Raw genomic sequence first — 14,253 nt, 5'->3', positions numbered from 1 at the left:
AGCTCGCAGTTTCATATAGCTTTAGACTGCCAGGTATGTCAGAGATATCCTTCCCATGGAACCAGAGCAACTTTTGTAAATGCAAGCACAGCCCTGTGTGGGTTTTATGGTGGGCCCTGTGTATTCTTGGGTCATTTAAAATTAATGTAAATCTCTTATTCCGTTTCAGTCTCGATTTCATATATGACCTCTTTGAACACGTTTCCAGCCGTAGCAGTCAAGACACTTTGAAATGTGGGAGCAAACACCGGAAACCCACAGTCAGCCTACAATTTAAGGTTAGTTGCTTCATCCTAGAGTTCTTCTGGTCATTGTGTTTTGTCGGTGACTGGTTCTCTGAATCCACTCTCAAATCCTTATCAACGCACAAAGCAGTCTTCAATCTCCAGCCATAAATAGATTGTTTTTGACATTTATTTTCAGGTTTTTTTTTAACTTCCTAAAAATAAATATTTAGGCTGGAATTACTTACCTGAGACCAAGACCCATTGAACTCAGTGAAACTTACTTCTAAGTAGATGTGTAGGTTTGCATTGTTAATGTATTCTTACCCTTCCTTTTAGTTGGGCACAGGCTCATTTCAGAAAGATATGACTTGCTATCAAACATTTCCTGCAGAAACACCTACATTGGTGTAATTTGCAGACCTTGCCACTAGGTGCTGCTATAGTGACAGCTAGCAGAGGTTTTCTGAGATCAGCATGATTTACAAATTTAATCCCCCTTTTCTGTTTTTGTTTTAGGATTCACTGCATTCCTTAATGACAACACTAAGCACATCCAATCCCTTCTTTGTTCGCTGTATCAAGCCAAACATGCAGAAGGTAATATTTAAGATTGCATTTGCCTTGGAACTTTTTGACATGTGTCCAGAGATTAATGGCTACCTGTGTATGTCTTTCGTGGTCATTAGGACAGTAGCTTTCTGCTTGTACTCACCGAAATGCTAACTAGTTTTACAAGTTTGCATGTTTCAGGTATCCAATCCTCTGCAGTCCTTCAATGTTGGTTTTCTTTCACACTTGTGGGATTGTACTTTTAATGAAATCTTGGAAGTTGAAAATCAAAAATTTGGCTACAAAACAAAACCCCACCTTGTGTATATAGCATGAGCAGAACTTTTTGGTTACAGTATGTTGGTTGTATGAGGCAGACCAGTTAGGCTGCTGCAATCTAAATTCCCAGGGAAGGGTGTATAGGTTTGCAGCCTTAAGGTGGAAAGCAGTCACAACTTTGTGGTTATTAAAGCAGATTTTAAGTTAAATGATAGCTCTTTGATTGCTACTGTTTACTTTTCAAACAATGTACATGGTTGTATAAGAGTTTAAACTGATGGGTTTCGAACTCCTATATTTGTGGCACTCTTTTCACATTGATTGTCTCCTCAGGAGTCACTGTGTATCTAGAGGATCTGTGGGATACATATTTATATGAACATACTCTGTTCAAATGGGTCCCGGCTATGGTTGCTGGGCCTCACTGCCACCTCAGATAAACCAAGAATGTACTCTGGGATACACCCAATACTCTTTTCTGTATGTGCAGGGAAAGGTAGTTATTGATGATGCTCAAGCTGCCTGTCAGGGACGCTTGTTGGCCGTTACTGTTCTTCTCTTTGAGGAATCCCTGACAAGCTTCCCAGAATCCCCGGAGTTCCTTCTAACTCAATTTGAAAGCCACTAATTCCAGTGTAAATTGTTGGTTGTTTTATGCTTTTCATGGTTTCAAGTTTTGTGAACTGCCCAGAGAGCTTCAGCTATTGGGCAGTATAAAAATGAAATAAATAAATAGTAATAACTTTTTTTCATTTGGGAGGTAAAAACAGCACATTTAATGGTCATTAATGACATCCATTAGATACTAGTCATTTAATTCAGGTAAACACTTCCCAAAGGCATGGCTCTCAAAGGCATGATAGAGCTAAAACAGAAACGCACAGTGACCTTTCATTTGCCGAAGTCAATGACTTTCAAGTTTGAGTGGTTTCATCTCTGCTGGAATAGATTTAGTAAAATTAAAAGCTCATCAATGGATTCATGGCTGTAAGAAAACTGGTGCGTTTCCAAAAAGCTCGTAGAAATTATAAGGGAAAGCAGAGTGGTTGTTTTTTTTCAGGTTCTGAGTAGAAACAGATTTGGAACTCCTACTGTAGATGATTCTTTTCAGCTGAGTTTGTGCAAGCTGTTGAGGTATCGTATTTCCTAATCTTGGGCACACACATTGCCTGCTGTTGAATCTGCAGTTTTAGCCAGAATTTCAACTTTAAAAAAGAAAGAAAGAAAGCTTTGAGTAGGATTTCTAAAGGATATGTGGTAGTTGTCTGGTACCCTCTCAGGCTCTTTACTTCCCTGAGTCTTTTTGTATTTGTATATGTGTTTTTGTGGGAGGGTACCAGTCCAGGGTTCTTTCCCCCAGCATGTGGGCCCTTGCCAGAATAAACGAAGAAAGGAAAAGGAGGAAAGCTGCAAATAAACAAAAGTTATTTTGAGTCCCACTTTGGATTTCTTGAGTAAGATAATGTCAGGTTTTCTGGTCTCATTGTGTGTCACAGGGCAAAAACGCTCCAAATTTTTGTACATCGCTTTGAGCAATTTGGAAATAAATATTTGCTGAGTTCTTGAATATTCTGAATGCTTCTACTTTTTGTTGCATGACTATATGTTAAAGCAAAGTTCCCAGAAGAAGACTTTGAAAATACGAAGCACCTCTTGTACAAACAAGTTTGATGGGATATTCTACATGGACGTTCTAAATGTCACAAGGATTTAACAGTCACAAAAGAAAGCCTTTCTGAAAATAACAATTTCTGTGCAGATTAAATCCTTTGGACTTAAATATATTTCAGTATGCTGTAACAGGCCTGCTTCACACACAGCCCTGGTGTGTAGATTCTACATGCAAGAGCAATCTTTGGAAGCTCACACTGCTTTTTTGAGCCATAGAAATGTGGGATATAAATAATTGCTTACTTTCCCACTTCATTGTGCAAACTGGGGCCTCTGTGTCCAAATGCCTACACAGGGATACCCTCCAACATTTAATGGATAAAAATAGAACATCTATTCTCATACTGAGGTTCATCACCTGACCCCTTCTTCTCCTCTGGCTGTTTTGTTTGCTGCTATATAAAATCAAAACAGGCCACCAAGGCAGCTTACATCCATAAAAAAAATCATAAAAACATCAGAAAGCATTAAAACAGAACCATTCAAGCTGCAGAAGTGATAAAAACCATCCAGTAGCAGAAATACATGGGAACTAATTAAATGCTTGATGAAACAAGAAGTCTGTGCTGTTTTATCTGGATGCCTCATGAGATCTTTCTGAGGAGGTAGTTGTGTGTTGTATTCAGTTGTTCTGCAAACTCTGTGCTGCACTGACTTTAGAACATGTCAAGTTTAATTCTCCCATTATAAACGTTTCTTGGTAAACTGACCATCAGTGTTCTTTCTTTGTTAAACTGTGTCAGGGGTGGGGAATCATTTTCAGTCTAGGGGCCAAATTCCATTTTGGGAAGAGTCTCAGGGACCGCATTTCAGCCGTGTGTGGGGCTAAGGGTGTGGAGCAGACCCAAGGGCAGAGGTAATTCTGACCAATTTGGACATTTTCCCACCACCATACAAAACCCTGCTCAATTCTAAACAAGTCTAGTCAGGAGTAAGGCCCAGTGCAACAGCTTTCAGGCCTGCAAAGCACAGCTCAATTCTAAGTAAGTCACCTTGGGTGTAAGCCCTAGTGCAAATAACTCTCATGCCTGCAAAAGCAACAGCTGAATTCTGTGCAGGATATTTAAAGTTTAATTGCCTTTAAATACCCTCTTATCTCCAATCACTGATCAGAGATACCAGCAGAAGAGGCTTGCAGAGGGCTGGGGTGCGATGGGAACCCCTAGGTTGCACCCGGCCCACAGCTGGAAGTTCTCCATCCCTGCTTTAACTAATGTTTAATGGAACCTTCGATCTCAATCAAATCCACTTTGTACTTATAAAATTGCTGTGACTCAAACACATTCAGCAATGCTGACTATTTGAGTAAGCAGCTGTAGGTAGAATGGAAGGGAAGAGCACACCACATTTTGTGTCCATGCACATGCATTTAGATGTGTGTGCATACTAGAGTCAAGATGCACCCACCCATCTCTCACTTATTAAGGTGTGGAGACCTGTGGTGAGCGTGAAAGGCATCCCCAGTACTTTCCCCAGCCTATGAACACAGCATCCAGTTTACAGTTCTACACACAATGAGGGAGAGGACACATAAACCCGAGGCCTGTTCCCACTTCTCACCACGTGCACATTCAGCTATGAGCCAGCCCAAAGAGTAGAAATGACACATGTTTGGTGGGTGTAGCTGTCTGTGCCAGTTCAAGCCGCCTTGGCTAGAGGAGAAGCTGCCCCTGTGTGCATGGCTTGGCAGAGGGTTGATGACAGGTGCAAGTTTTAATTGGAAGGGAGTCATGGCGGGATGAACAATTCATATTAGCTGCTCACATAGTCTGGAGGAAATATGACTATAGCTAAACTCGGAATAGAGTACCTTTTAGGGACCTCCGAGTTTGGCTAAACTTGCTGGATTTGGCTCAAGGTTTTATATTTCTTTCCCACAATGGGACAAATGTTGTGCGTCAGGGTTAAAAATAATGGGGTGGGGGCTGGACCTTGATCACTTGTCTAGACAGGGCCTGAGCGGCTACATTGCTGCCCTTGTCATGTGTAATCGGCATATCCAGTATAACTAATGACTGGCCTCTGCCTTTCAAGATGACTCATGAGTTAGGCCCAAAAGTTTGAGGAACCGGAATTTTAAGTAAGCCGGAGGTCACTCAGGGACAGAAAAAGGAGACAATACAAGACTCGCGCTCACCTTTCCTCACAAGAAGTGGCTCAAGCAAGAATTGTCACAGATGCTCACTTCTGCATCGTGCCTGCCTCAGTCTGTAACGTTTACATGTAACCAGCTTTTTAAATGGACTTAAAAAGGTGTATTGCCACCACATTTAAAAACAAAATCTTTGTCAGTACAGTATAAGGGACAGTTATAAGTTACAATGCGCTTAAAATATTTACATGGATGTAAAGCAACTTATATATTCTCTTTTAGGAGGAGTGACAATATTATTTGCTGACGGGTTAGGTGCAGTCCTATCTGGATGCCTATCTTATTATTATTATTATTATTATTATTATTTATTTATTTATTTATATAGCACCATCAATGTACATGGTGCTGTACAGATCACAGTAAATAGCAAGACCCTGCTGCATAGGCTTACAATCTAATAAGTTGTAGTAAACAATAAAGAGGGAAGGAGAATGCAAACAGGCACAGGAAAGTGTAAACAGGCACCGGGTAGGGAGAAGCTAACAGTATAGAGTCAGAACAAACTCAATATTTGAAGGCTATAGGGAAAAGAAAAGTTTTTAGCTGAGTTTTAAAAGCAGTGATTGAGTTTGTAGTTCTCAAGTGTTCTGGAAGAGCGTTCCAGGCGTAAGGGGCAGCAGAAGAAAAAGGACGAAGCCTCACAGGCTGACAGGCATCCTATGTATATTTGAAAATCCATAGTAAGGCAATACCTTTATTAGGCTTACCAAAGTTCAGTGTTGCGTTAATATGGATTTTGGATTTTTTTCTTATAGCCAACACAGCTGCCTTTGCTTTTTGAATATCGTATTTGAAAGAACCACTGTCCCATATGAATCTGTGCAGGTTTTAAAGTCTTTATGGGGAGGCCCTTCTCTTGGATCTACTGCCATCGGTGAAGACACGAGAGAGAGGTGCTTCTCAGTGGCTCCTCCCAGACTCTAGAAGTCCTTGTTGAGAAAAGTAGTTCGGCCACCTCTCTGTTGTCTTCCTGCTGGCAAGCAAAGATGTTGTGATTTGGACAGGCCTTTGGCGTGTAACCTGATCTGCTGCTGAAGGGGCTTTTAACTGGTTTGGTGAAATTTCTTTGTGCATGTGTATTTTTAATTTCTTTGTTTCTTCTCCCCACCCCACCCCACCCCACCTGTGAGCTCCCCCCATCCCTGTGAACTCTCCCTGGTGGTTTTCTTCACTGTTTTTGCTGTAAATGCCTCTCACATCTTGTGTTCAAGTTCCGTTTTAACCTCCATTTTATTATTGCTCACTACCATGAGCACCAATTTTGGTAGAAAGGCAGGATAAAAATTAATAAATAAAATAACATAATTTAAAATTCCTTGTCTCTGGAATACAGCCACAGCTGCTTTTGGCCATTGAACTCAGGGTGTAGGTAGGCAATTTCCAGCTGTGATTACTTTTCGGTTTTCTTTCCTTTAAGACAAATTCCATTCCATAAGGTAGTAATGAAACTATTCATTATTCCAGAAGCTCATTACAGGTCTCAGGAATTCATTCATGAACCCATGAATTAATTTCTCTGTATGTTTGGACTGAAACAGGCACAGCCCAGAAATCTGAGGCTGAGGCAGAAAGCAAGGAGAAAAGAGCCTTTCCACAGTAGCATCATATCATGCATAAAAGTATCTCCAATATTTATGACAGTGGAAGACAGTGGAGGTTTTGTTCATGTGAATGGGTTCCCTAATGCAGGAATGGATCTCCAGATGTCTTGGACTTCAACTTCCAGGAGCCCCTGCCAGTCTGGCCAATGGTCAGGAATGCTGCTTGCTGAAGTCCAAAAGGTTTGGAGATCTGCCTTCTGCTCACCTCTGCTTGTGTTGCAAACACTGCTTGTGTAGCAAAGGATTCTTTTTCTCATTTTTTTCTTGATTTGGACTTTTGGATCCTGATGTTCAAGACCAGGAGAAAATAGTGCACCCTACTAGTTTTAATATTTATTGGGCAGTATCTAATACCACCACTGAAACCGCACTCATTCTTTTCTGACAGCAGGACCTCCCCAAGCCCTACAGGGAGCTTGCACTCCCTGCAACAACTCTGGAAATGATCTGAAATGCTGGTTTCTGGCGCAAGGCAGGTCAACTTAGTTCCCTTCTGTGAGCTCTGCTGACCTGCCCCATGCTGGAAATGAGCATTTCAGCTCATTTCCAATTGCTTTAGAATCTGCTGGCTTCCTGTTGAGCTAGCGATGGCTCCCACCAGCTCACAGGCAGAATTGGATTCTGCACTATTTCTACACTTTATCTTGCTCTTCCCCCAAGGGGCTTACAGTACACATAGTTCTCCTTCCCCTTATTGTTCCAGTAACCCTCTGGGGTAGATTCAGCTATGAGATGGTGACTCACCAAAGGACGCCCAGTTTGACCCTGTTCAGACGACATGCTAAACCATGGTGGGTAAGCATTTTGAGCTAAACATTACGGCTTAGCATGTCATGTGAACCATTCCTAGCCATGGTGGCTACATAACCATGGTTTAAACACACTCACTAACCATTTGCTGCAAAGGGGTTAGTGGTCTAACCATGGTTTCGTGTGTCATCTGAACAGGCCCATTGTTTTAGCTTTGAATAGGGATTTGAACCCTGTTCTCCCTACTCCTAGATACCATACTGGCTCCTTGGGTTCAATGACACTGGGCATATGTGCATATGAGGAATTGCAAATTCATAAAAATAAAAACTCATAAAAAACTATTCATGGCAGAATTCCTCAAGCAGCACCTGCCAGTCACTGACAAGGTTTTGTTCTTGTGCTGGGGTTCATTGTACTCCCATCTCATACTGGGGGACCAATAGAGGAAAGCGGAAGTGCTAGATGAGCAGAGTGATCATGTAAACTGGGCTTTACTTTCTCTTCATAGCCACAGCAAACAGGTAGTAACTGACATTACTTCCTAGCAACTTTTCTTGGAGCCAAACTGCACTCTACACTAATAGTTTAATCCTCCGCTCCATCTGTGTGGTAGACCTGATTCGAATCAGGGCCATACATTTTTACCTTAGGGTAAATACAAACCTTAACCTTCCGCTACATGCCATGCATTCACATAATATGTAGTTTGACTCTCAAGTTTCGTAGAGTGAAACAGCATCACATGTGGCAAAATAACTACTAAAACCTCAAGGAACGGGAGCGAGAAAGTTTGATGTTACTTCCTACAGCACCACACTGTGGGAAAGGCGATAGAGCCCCACTGAAACTTGGAAGAGCCAGATTTAAAACCAAACACTTGCATTTGCAAGCCTTTTTATTTTCAAACAAAAGTGGGTATGAGTGCCTGCCCAGTATCCGCAAACAAGCAAAAAGTAACTTGCCCCAGAGTTCTAGAATTCTGGCTTAAATTCTGATCGCGTTCTCCATGTTGACATGGCAACCGCTCAGGGAGATATGCAGGCCCTTGATGAATAGCCGCTAATAAAGCACAACTGGAGGGCAGCTTATTCTCCTCCAGCGAAAATATTTAGCGTTCCTAACTCCCAGGCTAGACTTTGTTTCAAGCCATCTTGCTTGTTTTATCTCCTAAGGTCTCTAAAGAATCTGTTGGCTTTAAAAGCTATTTACATTCTCAGCAGTCATAAAGAAAGATTAGCCCCCGTGTACTCTTGGTTAGGGAGTATCTAACAGTGGCTGCGGCTGAGCCAACACTGGCTAGGCATGACTTCCTCTGAGTAGCAGCAGGAATGAATTAAAACAAGCATTGCCAAAGATATCACATGAAAGACTCAAAATACCAGCAAACTGAAGAAAGCCCTGTTTTGTGTGCAAGTTTCACTGCCTCTGTGTGCACGTATGCTTAATGTGTGCAGCTGCTGCTGCTGCTGGAAATGCAGGGTTTTACTGTCGATTAGAAACTAAGAGAGGGAAGAGCTTCAAGAAGGTAAGGGAAATCTCAAGATAGATGATAGATGGGAGTTTTAACTCTTTGGCTTTGGGGCTGAAACTATGGTGGAAGGAATGTTCTTAACTTCCAAACGAAGTTATTTGATTGCTAGCATAGAGATATTTGTGAATGCTTAGGAACCAGAACATTTAACCAAGCTCCTTTTTTTTTTTGGTGAGAATGTGTCCTAAGTTGTTCACTTGTGTGGAAGCAGAGAACAAGCCAGCAAAGTTCCCTGTGTTTCATGAAAAGGTCATATAATGCTGTAAAATACCATTATCGATATTTTCTGCAGAAGCTCCCTCTCAGAACTGCATGAACAAAACGTTGATGGAGCTTCATTTAAAGCATTTGGTTCCTTTGTACACAGTTTGGAAAAGGGTTCAGTACGGGAAGGGAGTGGAAATTATCTCTATTGTTTGCCAGGCAGTTGTGTAGCTTTATATATAAGTGGGGGGTGGGTGTGTGGGGGGATAGTGTGGGTAGTGTGTAGTGCAATGCTTTGCTTGAAGTACAGTTTGTGTAAAAGCTGTGGAGAGGGAGGTGGGCAGGTGAGGATGAAAAAGCACAAAAGTTGAAAGAGGTTATCTTCTTTTATGCAAGCGCCCACAAGTTAGAATGAATTTTGCAATCTGTGGCAAGACCTGATGGTGCACATTTGTTGAGTCTGGGATTCTGTGCCCACTGGCAGACAAAGCAGTTTGCTGTTTTGTTTTTAAAAAACAAACCTAAACCAGGTAACAAGGAAGTCTTGAGCTCGCTTGACTTTAGAGGGCTCAGTTCCAAGAAGGCACTCTGAATATACAGGGTCCATGTGGTGAAGAAGAGTAGGTTCAGGGCTGTTAAGAATGAGGAGCAGAAAGCTGTCCAGCAGGGCTAGGGGGCAGGAAGGTGAGATTTTGAGTCTAAGATGCATACTAAGACCAGTGTCAGCACCTACTGCTCTTGCCTGTCTCGCTCCACCCTTATTGGCCTATCACTCCAAGTAGCAACAAGTGCCTGGATTTCGCTACTCTTTTAATATTCTGCAATATCCTCAATTTAGCATTGTTCTGAGGAATTTTGGGAAATTAAAACAGCACTTAGACCCTGCTCTCCAGCACTGCCATTGCAACCAAGTAAGCCAGCAAGGGTCCTCTGATAGAAGAGGAGGCAGACTACCAGAGGACAATTTATTAAGGGGCCCCTCACACCTGGAACCAATCCTGTTGCACCCAGTAAATCAGGCTTACACAAATGGCATGCCACCAAACTGAACACAGCCCACCAGCCATGTAGACTGGCCCTCTAGAGTCTCGACAGACCTGTTTTGACTGCCAGGACATGGAAAAATGAGGGGGTTGTCCAGTGGTTACTTGGTGGATGCATTTGTCTTGGTGTGTCAAAAGTGATGCAAGTAGGAAAAGAGTAGAGCAAAGCAGAGTGCTGATAAGGGAACAAGGCTCCAGTTCAGTTCCCAGAAGGTCCCTAGTTCAATATATCCCATGGTGTTGGTCTGGCCATTCATTGCATTTGGATGAGGATATGTGCAGCAGATCCCTTAAGATCCCTGGGGCCTCTGGTAGCTTCCCTTTATGAGCAGTTCAGTGGGAAACAGGAGCAGTACTGCCTATCAGATTGTACCCCAGTGAATTGGATCTAGGTATAAATACTTCCACTGTGGTATTCTCTTCTATGAACATATAAGCATATAGAGGCAGAGCTGCCAATATCCAGGGACTGGAGAACAGTGAGTACTGCAGAAACATTTTCTCAAGAGGAATGGTAGACAGGGCAGCTCCTGGAGATTGTCCCCAGGCTTTGTTAACCTTTCTGACAATGAAATCTCCTAGTAATCAGGCATAGGTAGGGATGTTGAAGGAATTTGTCTGGGGGTGGAGCTCAGCAAGTTTTTGCCAGCTCAGTCCCCCCTGGATGCCAGTTTGCAGATCCCTGAGCTGGCTCAACTCGGCACGTACTGACTTGCCCAAGCTTGCAATTTTCCACTTTTTTTAAAAAAAAAAAATGTGTGTGTACAAATCCTCATTTGCGTAAATTCGCAGTTGGGAACATTTATGAAACTCCGGATTTGCGCAAAATTGCGGCTGTAAATAGTGCAATTTGTGCAAAATTGCACGCGTAAATGGCCTTTTATATCTCCATCTTTATGCAAATCCCACTATTGACACAATTTTGCGTGAATGATTTCTGTAAATATTCCCAACTGCAAATTTGTGCAAACTACAGCTTGTGATCCAAAAAAGGACACAAGCTCTCGCTGGATGCCTGCGGACCATCTGGTAGCTTGCCCCACCTGCACACTGCGGTGGGGTAACTGGTTGGAATCTGGCAAGCAGAGTGCAAACAGGATGCAGGGGAGTTTGCCCATCCCTAGGCATAGGACAGTTTTCCTTAAATACCCTTCAGTTGCCTATAGTTAGCCTGTTCAAAAGTATATGTTTCAGGTCAGAAGTTAATAATATGACCTTGCTTCATGTTATATTATCAGCAATGGTATTTTTTAGAGGTATGAAAAGTGCATTGCCAACAAGTAGAGAAGTAAGACAAACATTGTTAATCTCATAGGCATTTGACAATGATGTCCTGGGTTAAACAATCCAGTAGTGTTAATAAGTTACAGTCTCCCTCCCCCGCTACTGAAAGTCATTACTTTCATCTGAAATATTGCAATAAAAACCAACTTTAAAAATAAACTTTGGCAAGATTACAAAAACACTAAAAATGTTTATTAAACCCATGGATATTTTTTTTAAATTAGTCCTTGACTTTTTATCATTTAGCTGACACTGTGGCCTGGTTCACACAACACTCTGGGTTCTTGAATTCTGGCTTGTCATAATTTGTCAATGTAACTGTGCTAACAAAGCGTAGTTTGTCAACCATAAACAGCCCAGAAAGAGAGCCCACGGTTTGTTGTTGGATTGTTAACTCTGAAATATTAAAACCATGGGTTGTCATTAGATGGAAACCCAGAACTGTGTGGCATTCATGGGTTGTTTAGCCAGAGGCAAGAGCATATGGACAAGAGCATTTAAAAAAACCACCAGTTCCTCTACAGCACTGCAAAGGCATTTAGGATACCGGGAGGGAGGGGGGGGGGGAAGGAGAAGGAAAATGAACAACCCAGGGATTAAGAAAACAAACCACTGGTTGTTCATTTGTCTTCCAGACAAACCTTGGGTAGGGCAACAAACCACGGGTTGAATAAATCATGGGTAAGCATTATGTGTGAACCAGGCTTGTGCATTTTCTGCCTTTATCATTGAAACAATCAAGTGTCTTGTAATACCTTAAATTTATTCTGGCATAAGCTTTCATGGACGCTAGCCAACTTTGTCAAATACATCTGGAAATCTTAGGGCTATTTCTCACATTATATTTTCAAAAGTTTCCCCATGAAATGTTTTCACATGTGCATGCAAATATGTAATGTATCAATATGTAATGCATGTAGAATTGTCACTATTTTTTTCTGGCCAGGCTCCTGTGCCTTTAAAAGTTGCACGACTAGCCAAAATGCAACACATGCAACTTTTCCCATCACTCCATCTCTATTCTAGGAAAAACTAAAGCTGTCACATTCCTGCCTATGGTGTCGTATTTAGGCAGCTGCAGCTTTTCCCAGCATCGAGAGGCAGTGATGGGCAAGGCTGCACCTGTTGTACCTCTACCAGTCATGCAGCTTTTAAAGGCACATGAAAACCTGCCAGCATAAAACATACACTCACAAGGGAACTGAGGTTGGTCACTGCTTTCCTGCAAAGTGTACATGGTAGGTGTGTCCCTGTGGGCTACTTCACTCATGGCCCAGATACAAAGCTAGCCTTGTGGTCCCTTGGGTTCATTTCCTTCCCAACTTGCATATAACCACACCAAAGTAATGTGCAAAGTGACATTTATAATGATTAAAAATACCCATTCACATTAGTTCTTTTACATTAATGGGGATTTGTACAGAGAAATACCTTGAGTGTATCATGTAAATAATAATAATGAATTGATCATCTCATATATATCTATATCTATCTATCTATCTATCTTGTCTCAAGTGATTCTCATTATCATCAATGTTCAGTTTAGTAACATAATTATGTTTACAGATGAACAAAGCCATCAAAGGTTCTTCACCATTAACATTCTGCATGTCTAAATATTTTGCAATTTCAAAAAAAATATGTAGCAATTAATTATGTTTTAATACACTTAATTGTCATCAGCAGATCTCCAGGCCTGCAGCTTTTTAAATGGCCTAACAGAGAGATAAAGCAAATGGTTGAAAGAACTTCTCCACTTCCGAAGAGCTACTGCTAAGTGCCAACTCTTGTGTGGTATCAGCTTTCACAGATGAATGGCTGCCCCAGATTCAGCTGAAAGAACAAGAGCACCCATGGAGAATGTGCCAGCCACCTCTGTTTGTGCTTATTTCAGCTAAATAATAATAATAATAAAACCTCTCTGTGCCCCTAAGTGCAGTATGATAGACTCCAGTCCATACTCTGTAAACCAGCAGCTTTGTGGAAAAACTTTGACACAAAAGTTTTGGAACAGTCAATCATTAGAATTTATTTTGATTGCGTGGAACCAAATATGCTAACAGTCCATAATAGCATATTTGCTAAAACTGTCCTCTCAAAGCTTCTGCTCCCAGCAGTTTGCTGTGGTCCATACCTGTGGCTCAACAGATCCCTTTAAACAGGTGCATATGTTCCACTGAAGACCAATAAGATTAGGCAGCGTCAATCCTTTGCTAAGCTGGGGGCTAAATTGCAACCAACTCTTGGATGACCTGGCTGTGTTGTGCTGGCTAGCAGCAAAGAGACATGAGATCCTGTACAGTGAAGCTCCACCCAGCTCTTACCACTTGCTGTGGGGGGGGGGGGATAAAAACACAGGAGCCTTGTTATTTCCTGCATGTGTCAACCAAATACTGCTGAGACAACTCATGAGGAACGTGCAAGGTAAGCCTTTGTTGCTTCTACTGCATGTTGGCCTTGGAGAAGCACATTGGCCAGATGCAGCCAGATGCAGATATCATGTTAATTCCTTGCAAATCAGCATGCCAGCAAGGAGCGCTCCTTCCATCCCTCTTCCCTTCTATCTTACAAATTCCTCCCTCCCCCACCCCTTCGCTGATTTGCCTTAGCCAGGCATAGCTATATATCAGAATTCTCAAACTTGGGATCATCTCATGAAGCTGATTGATGGGTGATTCGGGACAGATAAAATAAAAGGAAGTATTTCATCACAAAGCGCGTAGTTAAACTATGGAATTTGCTACCGCAAGATGTGGTGGCCACCAGTTTGGATGACTGTAAAAGGGGATTAGACATGGCTACTAGTCATGGTGGGTTCATGTTACCTCCAGTATCAGAAGCAGTATGCCTATGTACACTAGTTGCTTGGGAACATGAGCAGGAGGGTGCTGTTGCCCTCACATCCTGCTTGTGGGTTTTCCATGGGCAGCTGATTTTGCTGTGTGAACACAATGCT

At 42.0% G+C, this 14,253-nt stretch overlaps 1 protein-coding gene across 1 annotated transcript in view; it reads left to right on the top strand.

The window, feature by feature from the left end:
• MYO10 (myosin X) overlaps positions 1–14,253 on the top strand; it is a 185,236-nt gene that overhangs the window by 116,339 nt on the left and 54,644 nt on the right. Inside the window, exons 18-19 of the mRNA XM_063130250.1 lie at positions 170–278; positions 744–824. Of these exons, the coding sequence (XP_062986320.1) occupies positions 170–278; positions 744–824 (190 nt within the window). The remainder of the gene's footprint in view (positions 1–169; positions 279–743; positions 825–14,253) is intronic.

Source organism: Elgaria multicarinata, chromosome 7 (assembly GCF_023053635.1).
Source record: "Elgaria multicarinata webbii isolate HBS135686 ecotype San Diego chromosome 7, rElgMul1.1.pri, whole genome shotgun sequence".
In the NCBI taxonomy this organism is placed as follows: Eukaryota; Metazoa; Chordata; class Lepidosauria; order Squamata; family Anguidae; genus Elgaria; species Elgaria multicarinata.
Note: the sequence above shows the minus strand (reverse complement) of the source record. Positions and strands in the feature narration are given on the sequence as shown.